Source organism: Camelus ferus, chromosome 3 (assembly GCF_009834535.1).
Source record: "Camelus ferus isolate YT-003-E chromosome 3, BCGSAC_Cfer_1.0, whole genome shotgun sequence".
Classification (NCBI taxonomy): Eukaryota; Metazoa; Chordata; class Mammalia; order Artiodactyla; family Camelidae; genus Camelus; species Camelus ferus.
In genome coordinates, this window is record NC_045698.1 from 98,373,235 (window position 1) to 98,392,459 (window position 19,225).

The 19,225-nt window shown below is 41.6% G+C and overlaps 3 protein-coding genes across 6 annotated transcripts in view; all 3 read left to right on the forward strand.

Annotated features, from left to right (window-relative positions):
* The window catches only part of LOC102506344 (protocadherin alpha-C2), a 135,909-nt gene that overhangs the window by 15,453 nt on the left and 101,231 nt on the right, over positions 1-19,225 (forward strand). Inside the window, exon 2 of one of the 4 annotated variants that reach the window (XM_032476909.1) lies at positions 14,763-14,804. The exons of 2 other annotated variants lie outside the window; for them this stretch is intronic. In XM_032476909.1, coding sequence (XP_032332800.1) covers positions 14,763-14,765 — 3 coding nt within the window. In that variant the 3' untranslated portion in view covers positions 14,766-14,804. Of the gene's footprint in view, positions 1-14,762; positions 14,805-14,932; positions 17,452-19,225 lie in introns of those variants that run through there. One more of the 4 variants, XM_032476903.1, reaches the window with a different exon arrangement.
* LOC102507980 (protocadherin alpha-11) lies at positions 4,101-6,561 on the forward strand. The gene is given in 2 exon segments (XM_032476910.1): positions 4,101-6,429; positions 6,431-6,561. Coding segments are annotated over 2 exon segments (2,418 nt in total). The 5' UTR covers positions 4,101-4,137; the 3' UTR covers positions 6,557-6,561.
* On the forward strand, positions 9,421-14,842 carry LOC102507715 (protocadherin alpha-12). Its single transcript, XM_032476913.1, has 2 exons — positions 9,421-12,153; positions 14,763-14,842. The coding sequence occupies exons 1-2, from the start codon at positions 9,724-9,726 to the stop codon at positions 14,763-14,765; spliced, it is 2,433 nt and encodes an 810-aa protein (XP_032332804.1). The 5' UTR covers positions 9,421-9,723; the 3' UTR covers positions 14,766-14,842.

Genomic DNA, 19,225 nt, shown 5'->3' on the forward strand with positions numbered 1-19,225 from the left:
TTCATACTTCTTTGTGCTTTGGGTTTCAAAACTGTCTTTCTATATACGAGGAATTGTGATACATCTGCCTTTGTTCACCAAGCTGCTTGGTCCTCAGAATGACATTGCTTTAAATAATTTATGTATAACAACCATGGAATATCTGTAAAGGTCCTTTCACTTGACAATGTTGCTGTTCATCACATTTCAGAATTTAACATTGTGTACTTAAATTTTTTTTAACTTTAGGTACATTCGATGCAAACTCTTTTTTGTCCCAATGTTGTATTCATGTGGATTGTTTTCTCTAAAGAGATCACAGAGAACTTATTTTGTTCTTTTTAGCTCTAATGTACAAATTAGTGATTCTTTAATTGTATTGTGTGGAGAAATAAATTGTATATGATAGACTTACATTGGGGATGAGAACCGTGGTATAGGTAGGGTAAAGTCAATAGAAATGCTAAGAAGGTCTTAGTGGCTATTTTCTACCAAGAAAGTAGGATGATTTCCATGAAGATTTCCATGAAGGTTAGGAAATCTTCAGAAAAGGAAAGACCATACCCTAGTTTTTGGTACTGGAATTCTCTTCATCCATAGCTATAGAATAGAACAACAGCAAATATTGGTCACTAACTATAATCAACCGCCACTATTTGAGATATTTCTATCTGTAAGACATAGTGTGAAGGTCTTAAAATACATAATTTTACTTAACCCCTATAACAACTTGTCAAGTACATGACTATCCAAAATTTAAGGATAAGAGTGGTAAGATGTTTATCTATCTTATCTACTGCCACTTAGCTACTACAGGATAGAGATGATATTCAAATGCATATCTTTGAGATTTGACAACCATTCTTTTATTCCCTGTAGAACTCTATAGAGTAAATCTTGTCTCTGATCAGGCATAGTTCTGGCTAGAAAAATCAAGCACAAGCTGTATACAAGTGAATCCTCCTGTTATCTTTAGGAAAAAACCTTCATGATTATCTTCATGGTTAACTTTGTACAATACTATATTTAAGGTAGGAATTAAGATTTTTTATGTTGTTAGGTGATTTTCTTTTCTCAGAATGTTTGTGATCGTCATTGTCATTCGTCCTAGTTAACATCACATTGAGATAGGTATTTACATTATTTGACCAGTAAATAATTAAGAGTTGTCTTATAAGAATTATTTATTAGTTGTTTGGGAGTGATATAAATAAGTAGAATTATTTAATATATGAGGAAAATCAGAAGACTGGTCTGCACTGACCTTGCAGAACACCAAAGCCAAATGATACATACAAAAATGACCTTGTCCTTTTAACACTGTGAATAAGAATAATGTTTTGGACAAATATAAGTGGTAATATGATTATTTCTTGGATCCTGAACACCAACAAAGGATCACTAATTGTTTCCAAAATTGCATACTTTGATAAGGTATAAGGTTTGAAGGTACATATTTCCCATGAAAAATTTTGAATGTGTGTGACTGAAGGATTCAGTCTTCTTCAGTTTTATTGTACGAGAGATCTCTGCCCATTGAACAAATGAGCAAATAATTGTATGTAGTTGAATAAGCCATGAAACCACAGAGTGACCATCACTGCATATATTCTATAATTTTGGAGATGCAATGTTGGATAGTACTTCTATTAATTTCAAAGAACATACTGGCTTTCCAGAAATGGCTTCAAGATCTATTTCTCTGTTTTATGTTTTCAATAAATTGTAGTACTAGACCTATTAGGGAATATTAATGGTGATAGGAATAGTAGAACATTAAACCATGCACTCTGATACATAACTTGCAAGGTATATAGCTGGAATTTAAGACTAGCCAAATTGATTTAGTAATGGTCAGGCACAAAGTTCCTTAGTATTTTCAATCAATCTTACAAAATCAATGTATCGATTGATTTGTATTGATACAATTGTATCGATGTGACTACTTGGCATTAGTCTATTGCCAGATTCAGGCCCATCCCCAATGGTGACTTCAAAGATGTCATAATCTCTTCTATAGGGGCCAGTTGAGATGGTGATATCAGAAATATTGCAGCCAAAATGCAAAAAAGTTGTCATTAATTCATACAATATGTCAAACTCTTTTATGACTTGATGACTTGGTGTTCATCCAGTATCACTTCACATACTTGGAAAATACCACAATATTGGAAATTAATTCCTAAGTTAACATTTGGTTTTAATTGAGGCATGTACTGTCATCATCTCCCTTGGGTAAACTTTCTCATGTTCATTTCTTTACCTTTAAAGACTCCACATTGCATGTAACATCTCAATCCCCAGTTTCCATAATGAAGTGACTGGAGGTTTGTTGCTTCTTTCTTCTACAAAATCAATCCAATAGGCTTCAAATATCGTGTTAAATCTACTGTTATCTAGCCTAATGTTATATTTTGATTAGAGGCCTATATGATTGTTTGCTTTTACAGGCATAACAGAATTCAGTGTCATAAAAGGTAATGTGTCTGCTTTATTAGTTTTCTAAGAAAGAATTTTAAATTTACTTTAAAAGTTCTAGCAGAATAATAATATTGGGAAAAGGGTAAATTTGAAAAAATGAAGCAAGATTTGAAGTTAGCAATAGAATATATGTGTGTTCAAGATAAAGAAAAATATTAACATACAAATATATACTAGTAATTTTTCACGTTATTGTAATATTTTTGGATTGGACTTGAGCCATCAAAACCATACAACAAAATCCTCAAGTGAGAACAATATTTATTCTGAATCACTTTCTATCCTAAACTTCCACTGTTATCTTCCTTTTTCCTTCTTAAATCTCAAGGTAATATGAAAAGACAAAGGACAGGTAACTAAATTACAGCTTCGGGCAATGAAACTCACATCAACAATTCCAATTTTCTAGTTGGTATTTCATGAAATTGAATTTCCATAAACACTACGGTCATTCAGCATGTGTTGAATTGTTTGATCATTTTCTAATTTTTTAAGCACAATATTAGGCACTTAGAAGAGATGTGATTAGAAATCATTGCCCTTGTTTTGGGTGAGCTTATAATCTCAAACCCAAAATTCATTTAAGAAGAAATAGATCAGCTATTTTCATGAATAAACCTTGACGGATATATAAAAGCCAATACTGGTGAGTGGAAATACCAGTATGGCACAGACATTTTCAAGGTGATTTTTATTTCATTGAATGGTAATAAAATTCATTCTATAGTTGAAAGACTACTTCTTTCATATAATGACACCATTACATAATGGTCATTTTGATACCACCTCATATTATACTGTTAGCAATGCAACTTACATGAGAAGTCATGTATGCCAAATAAAACTTTCATCCATCATCAATAAGCTTTTCCCCTTATAAACTCTATTTTAAACTACCAAATTTGAAATATATATTTGCTTTTCTTATTGTTCTTCTATGGATATAAAGTTGCTTGTAACAAGAATACAATTAAATGTAAGTAACAATAAAGAATCAGAAGAATAAAAATATGAATAGAAAGCAAGTATACATAGATAAGAACGGTATATGCAGAACTTAAAGACTAAAGAGTTGTTATTAAGTGTCTTTAAGTTTCCTAGCAGCTGAAGTAACCATGGAAACCAGAAGTAAAACAATTCAAATCTGATAATATTTTTATATGAGGAAATATTTAACCCTAGTTTTTCATAAGGTCACCTATACAATTGATCTCTCTCTGTGTATATAAGTAGAAGTAAAAGCACAATTGTACAACTCTAAATCAAACATAAGAACATACATTTTATGATGTTGATCAATGATAAAATGCCATTTTTCCACATACCATCAGGTTCAGTAGGACTTAAAATCTGAATGGTCCATAAATAAGCACTTTGGAAGTATTTTGGGGATAAAATAACATGAAACACGTGAAATTATTTTTTTCTCTTCAAGTAATATTATTGGGTGAAGTGTACAATACTCACAATTTCAGGCACAAGGTGTCGCTCTTTACTTAGTGGAAATAGTTCATTCAAGGGTTGGTCTGAATAGCCAGGAACTCCCCATACAAAACGACTCCATCATGCCGGATGCTACCGTTAAAGGATCCTTTGAAACTTCTCAAAAATTCAGGAAGATTTAAAATGCGAAACTGGAGTCTATGGCACTGTAAGTATAAAGAATCCTGTTTTGGAATGTATACGTTGTATGCAATGTTCGTGTCTCAAAGAAGGGGATTAGGCACTGTGCGACTGCTGCTGTCGCTTCTGCTCCTCGCAGCCTGGGAAGCCGGGAGCGGCCAGGTCTACTACTCCGTCTCCGAGGAGGCGAAACACGGCACCTTCGTGGGCCGCATCGCGCAGGACCTGGGGCTGGAGCTGGCGGAGCTGGTGCCGCGCCTGTTCCGTGTGGCGTCCAAGGGACGCGGGGATCTTCTGGAGGTAAATCTGCAGAATGGCATTTTGTTTGTGAATTCTCGGATCGACCGAGAGGAGCTGTGCGGGCGGAGCACGGAGTGCAGCATCCACCTGGAGGTGATCGTGGACAGGCCGCTGCAGGTGTTCCACGTGGAGGTAGAAGTAAAGGATATTAATGATAATCCACCCGTGTTCCCTCTCAGAGAACAAAAGCTGCTGATTTCCGAGTCTAAGCAACCAGACTCGAAGTTTCCTCTAGAGGGAGCTTCTGATGCCGATATAGGAGAGAATGCTCAATTGACCTACAGACTAAGTCAAAATGAGTACTTTTCTTTAGAATTACCAACAAATAATAAGCAGTCTAAAAGACTGTCACTTACATTAAAGAAGTCTCTAGATAGAGAGGAAACTCCAGAACTTAATTTGCTACTAACAGCTGCAGATAAAGGGAAACCGGAGCTCACTGGCACTATTCAGCTATTGGTCCACGTCTTGGATATTAACGACAATGATCCGGAATTTGAACAATCAGAATACAAGCTGAGATTGATGGAAAACACAGCTAAAGAATCTCTTGTGATAAAGTTAAATGCCACAGACCGAGATGAAGGAGTCAATGGGGAGGTAACATATTCCTTGATGTCCATTAAGCCTAATGGAAAACCCTTATTTACATTAAATGAAAATAATGGAGAAGTGAGAGTCAATGGAACTTTAGATTATGAAGAAAACAAATTTTATGAAATTGAAGTACAGGCCACAGATAAGGGGAATCCCCCAATGGCAGGTCACTGTACACTCTGGGTCGAAATCTTAGATGCCAATGATAATGCCCCTGAAGTCACTGTGACTTCCCTGTCTCTACCAGTTCGAGAGGACACTCAGCCAAGCACCGTCATTGCGCTGATCAGTGTATCTGATCGAGACTCTGGTGCCAACGGACAGGTGATCTGCTCACTAACGCCCCAAGTCCCCTTCAAGATCATATCCACATTCAAGAACTACTATTCGCTGGTGCTGGACAGCGTCTTGGACCGCGAGAGCGTGGCTAACTATAAGCTGGTGGTGACCGCGAGGGACGGGGGCTCGCCTTCGCTGTCGGCCACGGCCAGCGTGTCCGTGGACGTGGCCGACGTGAACGACAACGCGCCCACGTTCGCGCAGCCCGAGTACACGGTGTTCGTGAAGGAGAACAACCCGCCCGGCTGCCACATCTTCACCGTGTCGGCGCGGGACGCGGACGCACAGGAGAACGCGCTGGTGTCCTACTCGCTGGTGGAGCGGCGGGTGGGCGAGCGAGCGCTGTCGAGCTACGTGTCTGTGCACGCGGAGAGCGGCAAGGTGTACGCGCTGCAGCCGCTGGACCACGAGGAGCTGGAGCTGCTGCAGTTCCAGGTGAGCGCGCGCGACGCGGGCGTGCCGCCTCTGGGCAGCAACGTGACGCTGCAGGTGTTCGTGCTGGACGAGAACGACAACGCGCCTGCGCTGCTGCCGCCGCCAACCGGGCCTGGGGGCGGGGCCGGCGTGGTGAGCCAGCTGGTGGCGTGGTCGGTGGGCGCGGGCCACGTGGTGGCGAAGGTGCGTGCGGTGGACGCGGACTCGGGCTACAACGCGTGGCTGTCGTACGAGCTGCAGGCGGCGGCGGGGGCCGCGCGCAGCCCGTTCCGCGTGGGGCTGTACACGGGCGAGATCAGCACGACGCGCGCCCTGGACGAGGCGGACGCGCCACGCCAGCGCCTGCTGGTGCTGGTGAAGGACCACGGCGAGCCGGCGCTGACGGCCACGGCCACCGTGCTGCTGTCGCTGGAGGACAGCGGCCAGGCGCCCAAGGCCTCTTCGCGGGCGTCGACGGGCGCCGCTGGAGCCGAAGCGGCTCTGGTGGATGTGAACGTGTACCTGATCGTCGCCATCTGCGCGGTGTCCAGCCTGTTTGTGCTCACGCTGCTGCTGTACACGGCGCTGCGGTGCTCGGCGCCGCCCAGCGAGGGCGCGTGCGGGCCCGGGAAGCCCAGGCTGGTGTGCTCCAGCGCGGTGGGGAGCTGGTCTTACTCGCAGCAGAGGCGGCAGAGGGTGTGCTCTGGGGAGGGACCGCCCAAAGCAGATCTTATGGCCTTTAGTCCATGTCTTCCTCCCGGTCTGGACAGAGAAGTCGGAGAGGAAAGGCAGGACGCAGAATCAAACCACCCTGGCCAGGTGAGTTCTATAGATTCTCCCCTTTTTTGAAGTCTATGTTAAAGTTTTAAAAATCCATTTCCTTTCATAGAAAAGTTTAACGAGTACTCTGTATTTTGAGTATTATTTTAAGGAACGATGTTTGTTAGTGAAATACGAAACTCATACCTAGTTTTAATCATATAAAGTATTAGGATTTTAGCCAATATGTGTCCTAATTTTCCTAATAGGAACTTGTTAGAATTTGTTTACAAAGAATGATGCAAGACTGACTTTCCTGTCATCACTTCATTAGAAATAATTTCCAATTTTCACTGATCTACCCATGTCATTTCATCTCTAATAATCATTAATGTAGCTAATCACTACGGATTATTTAAATTTTTCTCATCCACTTTGTTTTTTAACAGAATTTTGCCTTGATATTTTCATATTATGAGATCACTTGACTTTTCTCACTTCAGGCTTATAAAAATTGAACATTTTAATTTAAGTCTGAAAAGATTTTCCTTTTTTACTCCTGTGGTTTTATACATTCATCAAACATTTATTGTCGGGTAAATAATCCTTAGTTTTGCCTCTATAAGTAAGACTTGTTTTCATATTATTTGCAGTAAAAGAAAATGCAGCCTTTGTTCTAGTATGTCTAGTATGTTTTCACTGAAATTATCTAGTATTATTTCATTGAAATAATATAACTAAAAGTTCTGTGCATTTTAAATTTTGTTCCATGAAATTAATATAAATTTATCTACTGCATACTGAAACAGAACTTCCATGTTTATGCTTCTACAGTAATTAGGCAAATAAAGTTATTCATATTACTCAATCAAGTCACAGGCATGCATATAGGCTTATAATATCAGTCTGTAATGAATGCTAGCTGGCATTATTTCCTGAGTTTCTGGATTCATCTAGAAGGAAAAAGTTAACTCTACCAAAATGAAGCCTGTTGACAATTAGTTTCATTCATCTCACTTTTTAAATTTCCTGTCTTTAAATGCTTTATTGCTGGGGTTTGTGAAATTTTCTTTCCATGTGGTATAATGACATCTGAAGATTCTAGCAAAGATAATTTACCTCTAGGTAATTCTTCTAATTCAGTGATTCTTAGTTACATTGGGTGGTGGAAACACTGACTTCTCTGAGAATATGATGAAAGTCGTATGTTGCCATTCTCCTCTTAAAATTGCAGTGTACCACTTGGCATAATATTCAAGAACCCCATGCTGAAGCTCATACTCAAACCTTTGGTCAGGAAACTTTGTATCTCAATATTGTCTAAAAACATTCTTAATTATTCCAAAATATAATATAATATGTATAATATAAAATATTTTAAAAATTATATAAAACATAAAATGTCTCAGACTCAAAAGTGATTAAACCTTCATATCATTTGTGAAACTTTGTAAATATAAAGAAATGTGAATGTTAGGTAGGACACACTTTATTAGCCACCTCCAAATGAATTTCTTGAAACTACCCAACATCATTTAAATTTAATAAACAAAGATATTGGAATGTTTTAAATACAGGTTAAATTTTTGCAAATTGTTACTTTTTACATAGCACATAAGTAATCAATACACATTTTAGATAATTCCAAATACATGAATTACTTTCTACAAATGTAGTGTCTTTTATGCTTATTTTAAATTTTAGGTTTACATTCTATGATACAAAATTGTTATTTCATCCTATTTTCTAGTTTCATTGTTTAAGTATTAAGCTAAATTTAGATGTTCCTATCTGTTTAATCATTTATGTCTAACAATGTGTGAAGACTACATAGACACTGGTAAAGTTACTTAGCAGTTATGGTACATTGACTATTTTTGAAAATGAATAGAAAATGCAGAAGCTTGGTGATGATAGAAATTTAAATAGTCCAATGGCATCAAATTTCAAATATGTTTTTCATTAATTAACAGCCAGTGTTGTAGTTGGTATAAGTTATTTTTATTCTTGTAGAATTATTCTTGGTTATTATTTTCTGGTTCTATAAAGATTTCATATCTCACTTCCCTTCATTATGTGTAAAAGGAATGGTGACAAATTATTGGTTTAAAGATTTTGATTCAAATTTAAACGGGCTTGTAAGTAATGTGTTTACTTGTTCACAACTAGCTGTGGGATCTTATCTGTGTTTTGTTTTCCCTTAAAGCTGGTCTGGAATTAATGAGTAAAATTATGAAAAGTCTTTTGATTCTCCCTTATCTCACAGTCACCATTCTGATTTTCTGAAGAGAAGCATAATCTGAGTAACTACTATCTGGTCTGGAGGGAGCAATTTAGAGGGAAACTAGACAGTCATTATGAAGTTCATATTCTTTTGACTTTAAACAATGAGATTGGGCTCCAAAACATTTCATGAGATCTTTACATTAGTGTTCTACTGTCACTTCAGTATTCTCTAAAATTTGGAGGTTTTGACTCAACATTTTACATGAAAACACTATTCCAGAATCTGTATTCAAGTTTCATATCAACATATTATGAGAATGAGAACAGTTGCATGAAAAGTAATCACATGTGAGCATCAAGGATCCAAAAACAATGATATCCCCCATATTTATAATGATTCTAATATTCACCAGATTTATGGATAAAATAATTTATTTGAATGAAATATTAAAGTTTCTTTTCCTTTACTAAATGAGGGAATTCTTGGCTTTCCCCTAAAGTCTTAGAATGAAGTGCTTGTGAAGGATGAAAATCATTACAGCTGTGAACTGTATGTGATATTAGGGCAGAGGTGGTGGATATTATTCTTTATTTTAAAGTCCATGATAGCTAATGAGTAGCTTCTGACATGCCTCATTTCAATGATTATTTTATAATAGACTTTGAAGCAGATATTTTAAAAATTGAAGTATAATAGAAGTATTTGTTCTTTGTTAAAAATATCGTATACATTAAATAAATAGGTATTTACAAATGACCCATGAAATATCTAAAAAGTCGAAATAAATTTAAAATGAACCAAAATGTGGCTAAACCAAAAAGACCCCCGGATCTTTCTTGTACTTACATAATCAGTCACATGATGTCGCTATACACTCAAAAGGTGAAAAGCGAAAATTTTATCTCCACGCCCGGATTCCAACCATTCACAGAATAGGATCGACTCCATAGTAACCGGAATGCTGGGTAAAATTTATACTTACAGAAAGGGGAGACTGCTTATAAATGTCGGTAGGCGAGCAATTCCTTAAAACTGACAGTCTCACCTCAGAGATCTCGTTATTTGCAATGGTGTTTTCCTGGCAAGGAGGCTTCGAAGCTCGGCAACTGCTACTCTGGTTTCTGCTCCTTGCAGTCAGGGAGTGGGGGAGCGGCCAGGTCCACTACTCCGTCCCCGAGGAGGCCAAACACGGCACCTTCGTGGGCCGCATCGCGCAGGACCTGGGGCTGGAGCTGGCGGAGCTGGTGCCGCGCCTGTTCCGGGTGGCGTCCAAGGGACCCGGGGATCTTCTGGAGGTAAATCTGCAGAATGGCATTTTGTTTGTGAATTCTCGGATCGACCGGGAGGAGCTGTGCGGGCGGAGCGCGGAGTGCAGCATCCACCTGGAGGTGATCGTGGACAGGCCGCTGCAGGTGTTCCACGTGGAGGTGGAGGTGAAGGACATTAACGACAATCCGCCGGTGTTCAGAGAAGGAGAACAAAAGGTACTTGTTTCTGAATCTGCTCCTCTAGAGTCTCGTTTTCCTCTAGAGGGCGCTTCCGATGCAGATATGGGCCTAAACTCTCTTCTGACCTATAGGTTAAGTCTAAATGAGTATTTTACTCTTAAAATAGTAACGAAAACCGATAAAAGTATATTGCCTGAACTCATTCTTCGGAAGCCTTTGGATAGAGAAGAAATGCCAGAACTAAATATGTTGCTGACAGCTCTGGATGGCGGCAAACCCGAGCTAACAGGTTCCGTTCAGATTCATATAACCATCCTGGATGTTAATGACAACGCTCCGGAGTTTGATAAGCCTAGCTATAAAGTGTTGCTGTTTGAAAATGTCCCAAACGACACCAGAGTGATTCAACTAAACGCTTCTGATCTAGACGAAGGACCAAATAGAGAAATTTCCTATGGAATCAGAATGATTTTGCCAGTGAGTGAAAAATGTATGTTTTCAATAAATCCAGAAACAGGTGAAATTAGAATCTATGGGAAACTGGATTTTGAAGAGAATAATGAGTATGAAATTCAGGTTAAAGCCATTGATAAAGGGATTCCTTCCATGGCAGGTCATTGCACTGTTCTGGTGCAAGTTCTGGACCTGAATGACAATACCCCTGAAGTAACGGTCACTTCTCTATCCCTCCCAGTGCGAGAGGATGCTCAGGTGGGCACCGTCATAGCCTTGATTAGCGTGTCCGACCCTGACTCTGGTGCCAACGGGCAGGTGACCTGCTCACTAACGCCCCAAGTCCCCTTCAAGCTGGTGTCCACCTTCAAGAATTACTATTCGCTAGTGCTGGACAACACCTTGGACCGCGAGAGCGTGGCTAACTATGAGCTGGTGGTGACCGCGAGGGACGGGGGCTCTCCTTCGCTGTCGGCCACGGCCAGCGTGTCCGTGGACGTGGCCGACGTGAACGACAACGCGCCCACGTTCGCGCAGCCCGAGTACACGGTGTTCGTGAAGGAGAACAACCCGCCCGGCTGCCACATCTTCACCGTGTCGGCGCGGGACGCAGACGCGCAGGAGAACGCGCTGGTGTCCTACTCGCTGGTGGAGCGGCGGGTGGGCGAGCGAGCGCTGTCGAGCTACGTGTCTGTGCACGCGGAGAGCGGCAAGGTGTACGCGCTGCAGCCGCTGGACCACGAGGAGCTGGAGCTGCTGCAGTTCCAGGTGAGCGCGCGCGACGCGGGCGTGCCGCCTCTGGGCAGCAACGTGACGCTGCAGGTGTTCGTGCTGGACGAGAACGACAACGCGCCCGCGCTGCTGCCACCCGGGCCTGGGGGCGGGGCCGGCGCGGTGAGCCAGCTGGTGGCGCGGTCGGTGGGCGCGGGCCACGTGGTGGCGAAGGTGCGCGCGGTGGACGCGGACTCGGGCTACAACGCGTGGCTGTCGTACGAGCTGCAGGCGGCGGCGGGGGCCGCGCGCAGCCCGTTCCGCGTGGGGCTGTACACGGGCGAGATCAGCACGACGCGCGCCCTGGACGAGGCGGACGCGCCACGCCAGCGCCTGCTGGTGCTGGTGAAGGACCACGGCGAGCCTGCGCTGACGGCCACGGCCACCGTGCTGCTGTCGCTGGAGGACAGCGGCCAGGCGCCCAAGGCCTCTTCGCGGGCGTCGACGGGCGCCGCTGGAGCCGAAGCGGCTCTGGTGGATGTGAACGTGTACCTGATCGTCGCCATCTGCGCGGTGTCCAGCCTGTTTGTGCTCACGCTGCTGCTGTACACGGCGCTGCGGTGCTCGGCGCCGCCCAGCGAGGGCGCGTGCGGGCCCGGGAAGCCCAGGCTGGTGTGCTCCAGCGCGGTGGGGAGCTGGTCTTACTCGCAGCAGAGGCGGCAGAGGGTGTGCTCTGCGGAGGGACCGCCTAAGACGGACCTCATTGCCTTCAGTCCCAGTCTTCCACAGTCTCGAGAAGATTGTTTAAGTTCTTCCAGTGAAGTAAGTCCTTGATATTATTCTAGTATGTTAAGTATATTAGTCATTATAAACTTTTCATGAATTAGCTCCACTTTTCACGTATTAAATAACGAGATAAAGATGAACTGCAGGCCATGAATCACCACATTTAAATATTTTCTCCTGCAAATGTTCATATTACCTATAATGGTTAGCCTTGAAAAATATAAGTACATTTGAGTAAAAACTGTCTAGGTTATTACACTTAAATTTATTTTTAATTTGTACTTAATTTCATGATTACAAAAAATTTTCAAGATTAGTGCAGTGAGCTCCCAGATATCCTTAACTGGATTCCTTTACTGCTCCTCATGTGCACAGGCTTCTAAAATAGGCTCCCTGAGCACCAATCTAGTTTCAGTAGAATCTCTTTTCAAGTGTCATAACAATGAAAAATTATATGTTATTAATTCTAGGATGAATACTTTTCTGTTATTGTTCCATGGTGTGCCTTCTTTCTTTCAACTGGGATAGGCTACTGTACTGTCCTTATTTACATAAAATATAATAGGCACTTTACATTTAAAATATTATAATATCCACCTAAAACAGGATGCATCTTATAATTGATGGTTTACATTAATTCAATTGGCTGGTTTGTTTTGGTAGAACACAAATAATGGTGCATCTTACAATTAATGGCATTTCTTTGATTCAATAAAATATAAGAATACTTATTAGTCCCCTATTATTTTGCAGGACCTGTCCTAGGATTTTTAATCATATAATAATATTTAATTATCAATTCAGGCCTATGGTGCAGGTACAATATTTATTATTGTCATTTTACTAATTAGAAGCTTGAAGCTTATTATATTATTATAAACCATGCCACATAGATTGTGAGAGGTGGCTCAAACTCAGTCTTGGGGGTGGCATCATACTGCTCTGCCACTATTATCAGATGAATCTTCACATCTCATAACGTTCTTCCAACAAAGCCTTTCCAGAGTGTTTTTTTAGTGTGAGGGAAAGATGCAAGTAAAGAGGGAGATATTGAAGATGAGACAGACAGAGAAAGGCTGAAGATGAAGATGAAAAATATGGAGAATAGAAAAGGGGGAAAAAATCTAAGAAAGTAGGGTTGGCCTAAAAGGGGGGCTATTTTTCCCTTAATACGGAATGAAAAATAGAGAATATAAAGAAAAATGTTCATATAAGAAGAGGGTCGTTGAGTTCATATATGATGACTTATCTCTGGATACATAATCTGAGAACTAGGTGGTGGAAACGAGGTTGGGAATTTGAGAAGAATGAAGAAAATATGGAAGAATCTTCATAGGCAGGAATTAATTATGAATTCACTCAAGGGCTCAATTGAGGTAAAAGTGAGAGTAAACTTGTAGAGAATACAGTTATCATGGTTAAGTGACTAACAGCCTGAGAAACTCAATACGAGGAATGGAGAAAATGGATAGTTAGGCTGTGTGTTGAAAGGTAAAGAAAATTTTAAAGGAATAATATAATTGCGTGCCTCTAGGGTGTCTGAAGGGCATGTTTTAAATGGTCGACTCTGTATTCTGGGTTAGGTGGATTGCTAAATGAGACAAGTGGGGCCTTGATAGACAAGAACAATTAGAATCAAGGAACTATTCCCATTATAAGAGTAAAGTTGTGTTAGTAAAAGTAACAGAGCAATAAGGAGGATGGGGCAAGAGAACACCAAATATTCATGTTTTCAGAGGGGAGCAAAGATACAGAAATGAACACAACTCTTACTTCCTGCAAAGTTGTGCACAAAATAGGCAAGAGAATTATTGGAGCCACGCTAGTTCTTTCTTAGCCCTATTTGGCCTGGAACTTGGTGACTTGGTAAAAATAGTTACAGTATTAGATAAAAACAATATACCCTTCCTTTATTCCATGTTAGAGATGTGTTAACCTCTGTAGCTACCTGTTGTTGCTTGGAAAATCAGAGTCAATTTGAATAGTAGGATTTTCCCCAGTGAAGATGTAAGATGAGAGGGAATAAGGAAGTTTAACCTATTGGTAGTAATTTCATTTCTATCAAGTACGTAAGATGCTAGTTGTTGGCATGTTTTATAGAAAAAGAATCCAGAACTCTATTGTTACATCTAAATGGTCTACATTATTGTGTGTTTATGTACGTACACACTCACATACAAACTCATACGCACATTGACTGGACATTTCCTTTAAATAGAAATATATTATCCACATTTCACGGTCATATTGGGGGAACTTATAAATATTGTTTATTTATTTAAAATCTGGTATATCAATTACTGAATTTTCCACATTCATCCATTTTATTTTTATGTGATTCATCATATTTCCATTTGGATTCAATGAATGTTGTGTGAGTAGGTCTCAAAAAATTACAGGGAAAAGAACATTCCCACCAAAATCTACAAAGCTATGCAGAGCTAGAGTCTGATTTCCAAAAGCAAATGTAGAATATTACCTCTTTTTTCAAATTCTGCATGAGGTATTATTACACATGCAAATATATATTTGTGGAAAGATGGAACTCATCAACCAATTTCAACTGGCATCCAATGCTGAGCAGAATACAGTGATTAACTGTTGCTGGAAAGAAACACATTAAATCTTTCATTACGTATTTGCAGTGAAAAACGTCACGAAATGCAAGAAATAAACCCTATATCAACGGAAAACATGAAGACTGAGAGTCACTTTTACACTTACACATTCATGCGCACGGTGTCGCTCTTCACTGAGAACAATTCTGCGAAGAAAGCACCTCCCTTTCTTCCTTCCTGCTTAAAATTTGGCAGATAGTGGAAAATCTCTAGCGAATCCTCCCGCAATAGAGGGCCGAAAAATTAGACCTTGAGAGACATTTGAGGTAAGGTAGTGTATACACTTCAGATATCTCTTAAGTCTTTTGAGTGTACCATGCTGATTTCCTGGCGAGGAGGCCCAGGAGCTCCGCGTCTGCTGCTCTCACTTCTGCTCCTCGCAGTCTGGGAAGCCGGGAGCGGCCAGGTCCACTACTCGGTTCCGGAGGAGGCCAAACACGGCACCTTCGTGGGCCGCATCGCGCAGGACCTGGGGCTGGAGCTGGCGGAGCTGGTGCCGCGCCTGTTCCGGGTGGCGTCCAAAGGGCGCGGGGATCTTCTGGAGGTAAATCTGCAGAATGGCATTTTGTTTGTGAATTCTCGGATCGACCGGGAGGAGCTGTGCGGGCGGAACGCGGAGTGCAGCATCCACCTGGAGGTGATCGTGGACAGGCCGCTGCAGGTGTTCCATGTGGAAGTGGAAGTCACAGATATAAACGACAACCCGCCTGTGTTCCCTGAAAATGAAAAAAGAATAATCATTGCTGAATCTAGACCTCCGGAAACTCGGTTTCCACTAGATGGCGCATCTGATGCAGATATTGGAGTAAACTCCGCCTTGACCTACCGAGTCTATCCCAACGATTATTTCACACTGGACACACAAAACAACCGTGAACAAACGTCTTCGTTATCACTTGTGTTAAGGAAATCATTGGACAGAGAGGAAATTCAGGAACATAGTTTATTATTGACAGCCAGTGATGGAGGTAAACCTGAGCTGACCGGCACAGTTCAGCTGCTGATCACAATCTTGGATGTGAATGACAACGCCCCAGATTTTGACCAATTGATTTACAAAGTGAGAGTGTTAGAGAGCACAGTCAATGGAACATTAGTTATCAAACTAAATGCCACAGATGCTGATGATGGTACAAATGGAGACATAATCTACTCATTTAGAAGACCCGTATCACCTGCAATATTATATGCATTTTCCATAAATCCTGACAATGGAGAAGTTAGGACAAAAGGTAAATTGGATTTCGAAGAAAAGAAATTGTATGAAATACCCGTGGAAGCAGTGGACAAGGGGAATATTCCAATGGCAGGTCATTGTACAATTTTAGTGGAAGTGCTAGATATAAATGATAATGCCCCAGAAGTTACCATCACTTCTTTGGCTCTTCCAGTGCGAGAGGATGCTCAGGTGGGCACCGTCATAGCCTTGATTAGCGTGTCCGACCCTGACTCTGGCACCAACGGTCAGGTGACCTGCTCACTAACGCCCCAAGTCCCCTTCAAGCTGGTGTCCACCTTCAAGAATTACTATTCGCTGTTGCTGGACAGCACCTTGGACCGCGAGAGCGTGGCTAACTATAAGCTGGTGGTGACCGCGAGGGACGGGGGCTCTCCTTCGCTGTCGGCCACGGCCAGCGTGTCCGTGGACGTGGCCGACGTGAACGACAACGCGCCCACGTTCGCGCAGCCCGAGTACACGGTGTTCGTGAAGGAGAACAACCCGCCCGGCTGCCACATCTTCACCGTGTCGGCGCGGGACGCAGACGCGCAGGAGAACGCGCTGGTGTCCTACTCGCTGGTGGAGCGGCGGGTGGGCGAGCGAGCGCTGTCGAGCTACGTGTCTGTGCACGCGGAGAGCGGCAAGGTGTACGCGCTGCAGCCGCTGGACCACGAGGAGCTGGAGCTGCTGCAGTTCCAGGTGAGCGCGCGCGACGCGGGCGTGCCGCCTCTGGGCAGCAACGTGACGCTGCAGGTGTTCGTGCTGGACGAGAACGACAACGCGCCTGCGCTGCTGCCGCCGCCACCCGGGCCTGGGGGCGGGGCCGGCGTGGTGAGCCAGCTGGTGGCGCGGTCGGTGGGCGCGGGCCACGTGGTGGCGAAGGTGCGCGCGGTGGACGCGGACTCGGGCTACAACGCGTGGCTGTCGTACGAGCTGCAGGCGGCGGCGGGGGCCGCGCGCAGCCCGTTCCGCGTGGGGCTGTACACGGGCGAGATCAGCACGACGCGCGCCCTGGACGAGGCGGACGCGCCACGCCAGCGCCTGCTGGTGCTGGTGAAGGACCACGGCGAGCCTGCGCTGACGGCCACGGCCACCGTGCTGCTGTCGCTGGAGGACAGCGGCCAGGCGCCCAAGGCCTCTTCGCGGGCGTCGACGGGCGCCGCTGGAGCGGAAGCGGCTCTGGTGGATGTGAACGTGTACCTGATCGTCGCCATCTGCGCGGTGTCCAGCCTGTTTGTGCTCACGCTGCTGCTGTACACGGCGCTGCGCTGCTCGGCGCCGCCCAGCGAGGGCGCGTGCGGGCCCGGGAAGCCCAGGCTGGTGTGCTCCAGCGCGGTGGGGAGCTGGTCTTACTCGCAGCAGAGGCGGCAGAGGGTGTGCTCTGGGGAAGGACCGCCCAAGACGGACCTCATAGCCTTCAGTCCCAGCTTGCCTCCTTGTCTGAGTTCTGCGGAGGAAAGAGGTGTAATAGAAGCAGATTCAGAACAGTTCAGAGAGGTGAGATCATACTTAAATTTTCTTACTGTTTTAGCCCTCCTCATGGTTTTCCGTTTAAGCTTCTTGAATTTCAATTTTAAGGTCATTCTTTAATTTTGTTCATCGTTACGGTATTTAATGAGTGTTACTGACATTATGGGTTTAATTATTCTACAGATGGAAAACTTAAGTCAAAAACCTAACATTGTCCAATATGCTAATCATTTGTTTTTGTTGTATTCTTAATAGTTTTAAAGTATTTATTGCCTACGTAAACATTTTCTAGAATCTCCACATTGTGAGTAGTTGAACATTAAGAAAACATTTGCTTTAATGAGGCTAACCATAATTAAAATTCTTAAATCTATTTTTAAAATATATACTTATACCCACCTACAGATTTTATTTTGAAAAGAGCCATAACTTTTTACATAAAGTATTTTTTAAAGTGTAGTTTTCTTTCTTTTTAAAAATCTTTTTGGCTTGATCCTTTCTAATTTTTCTCTAGGCACACCAGTGTGCCCCTCTCTGATATCCAATATGGAAAATCATATGATTTTCCTTTGAAATTTTTATTTGTAGTTACGTAAGTATTTATACACATGCATACACCTTGTAGGTTTTTCGTTATTGTTTCTTTTTGAAAGTTTATTAGCATAGACAGTGAGTTTTACTTTTCTCATTCTCCAATACCTCATGGAAATTCCTAGAAATATGATAATTTTAATACCTGTATAGTACTCCGTATTGTGGGTATATCATTTATATACTGAATTATTCACTGTTGACGAGCACTTTAAGTATTCTTCTGACCTTGTAAACCATGCTGTACTATTATTTTACATATTCCCAAAATATTGGTGCTTTTATTTCTATAAAATTCATTTTAAGATATAGAATCGATACATCTAAGATTATTAATAATTTTAATTTTAAAATGTGTTGCTTGATTACTTTCCAAGAATTTTGTAGGACCTTTAACTTCCACTAACAGATTATGAGCACTCTCTTTTATATTGAAAAGCCATAGAGGTCCTCATTCTGCCAGTGTGATCTGTATAAAGTGATTATCTCATTGTTACTTTAATTGCTATATACCAGCAGTGAATTTGAGCATATTGACATTTGTATCTGGTTTTCTTTTATTTATCAATTTAATTCTTTGCCTATTTTTTAATTGAAAAACTTTTTTCAGTTTGAGAAACTTCTCTGTGAAATACAGATATTGCCTTTTATCACCTCTCTATATCACAAATATTTTTCCTCCTATATAATTTATATTGATTTGTTTATATTATATTCTGCTATGCATATAAAAGTTTTTTAAAAATTTATATGTCCATTTTTCCCTAATGGATTTTAGGGTCTCTGCGTTTAGTTAGGAAGATCTTCCTGACTTTTATAGTGAACATTTATTAATTAAATTCATTTCATAAACATTTCTTTTTATTTATTTATTTTTATTTTTTCATAAACATTTATTTTTAAATTTAACTTAATTTAAAAAATTGAAGTGTAATTGACATATAGCATTATACTGGTTTCAGGTATACAACATAGTGATTCAATATTTGTATATATTGTGAAATGATCACCACATTAAGTCTAGTTAACATACATCACCATACATAGTTGCAAAATCTTTTTTCTTGTAAAGAGAACTTTTAAGATCTACTCTTTAGCAACTTTTAAGTATATAATACAGCATTATTAACTCTAGCCACCATGTTTTACATTACATTCCCCAGACTTACTTATTTCATAACTGACAGTTTGTATATTTTGACCACCTTCA

Bases quoted from the DNA above. Each gene is read 5' to 3' on its own strand.
- LOC102507715 (XM_032476913.1), top strand. From the start codon at position 9,724: ATGTCGGTAGGCGAGCAATTCCTTAAAACTGACAGTCTCACCTCAGAG.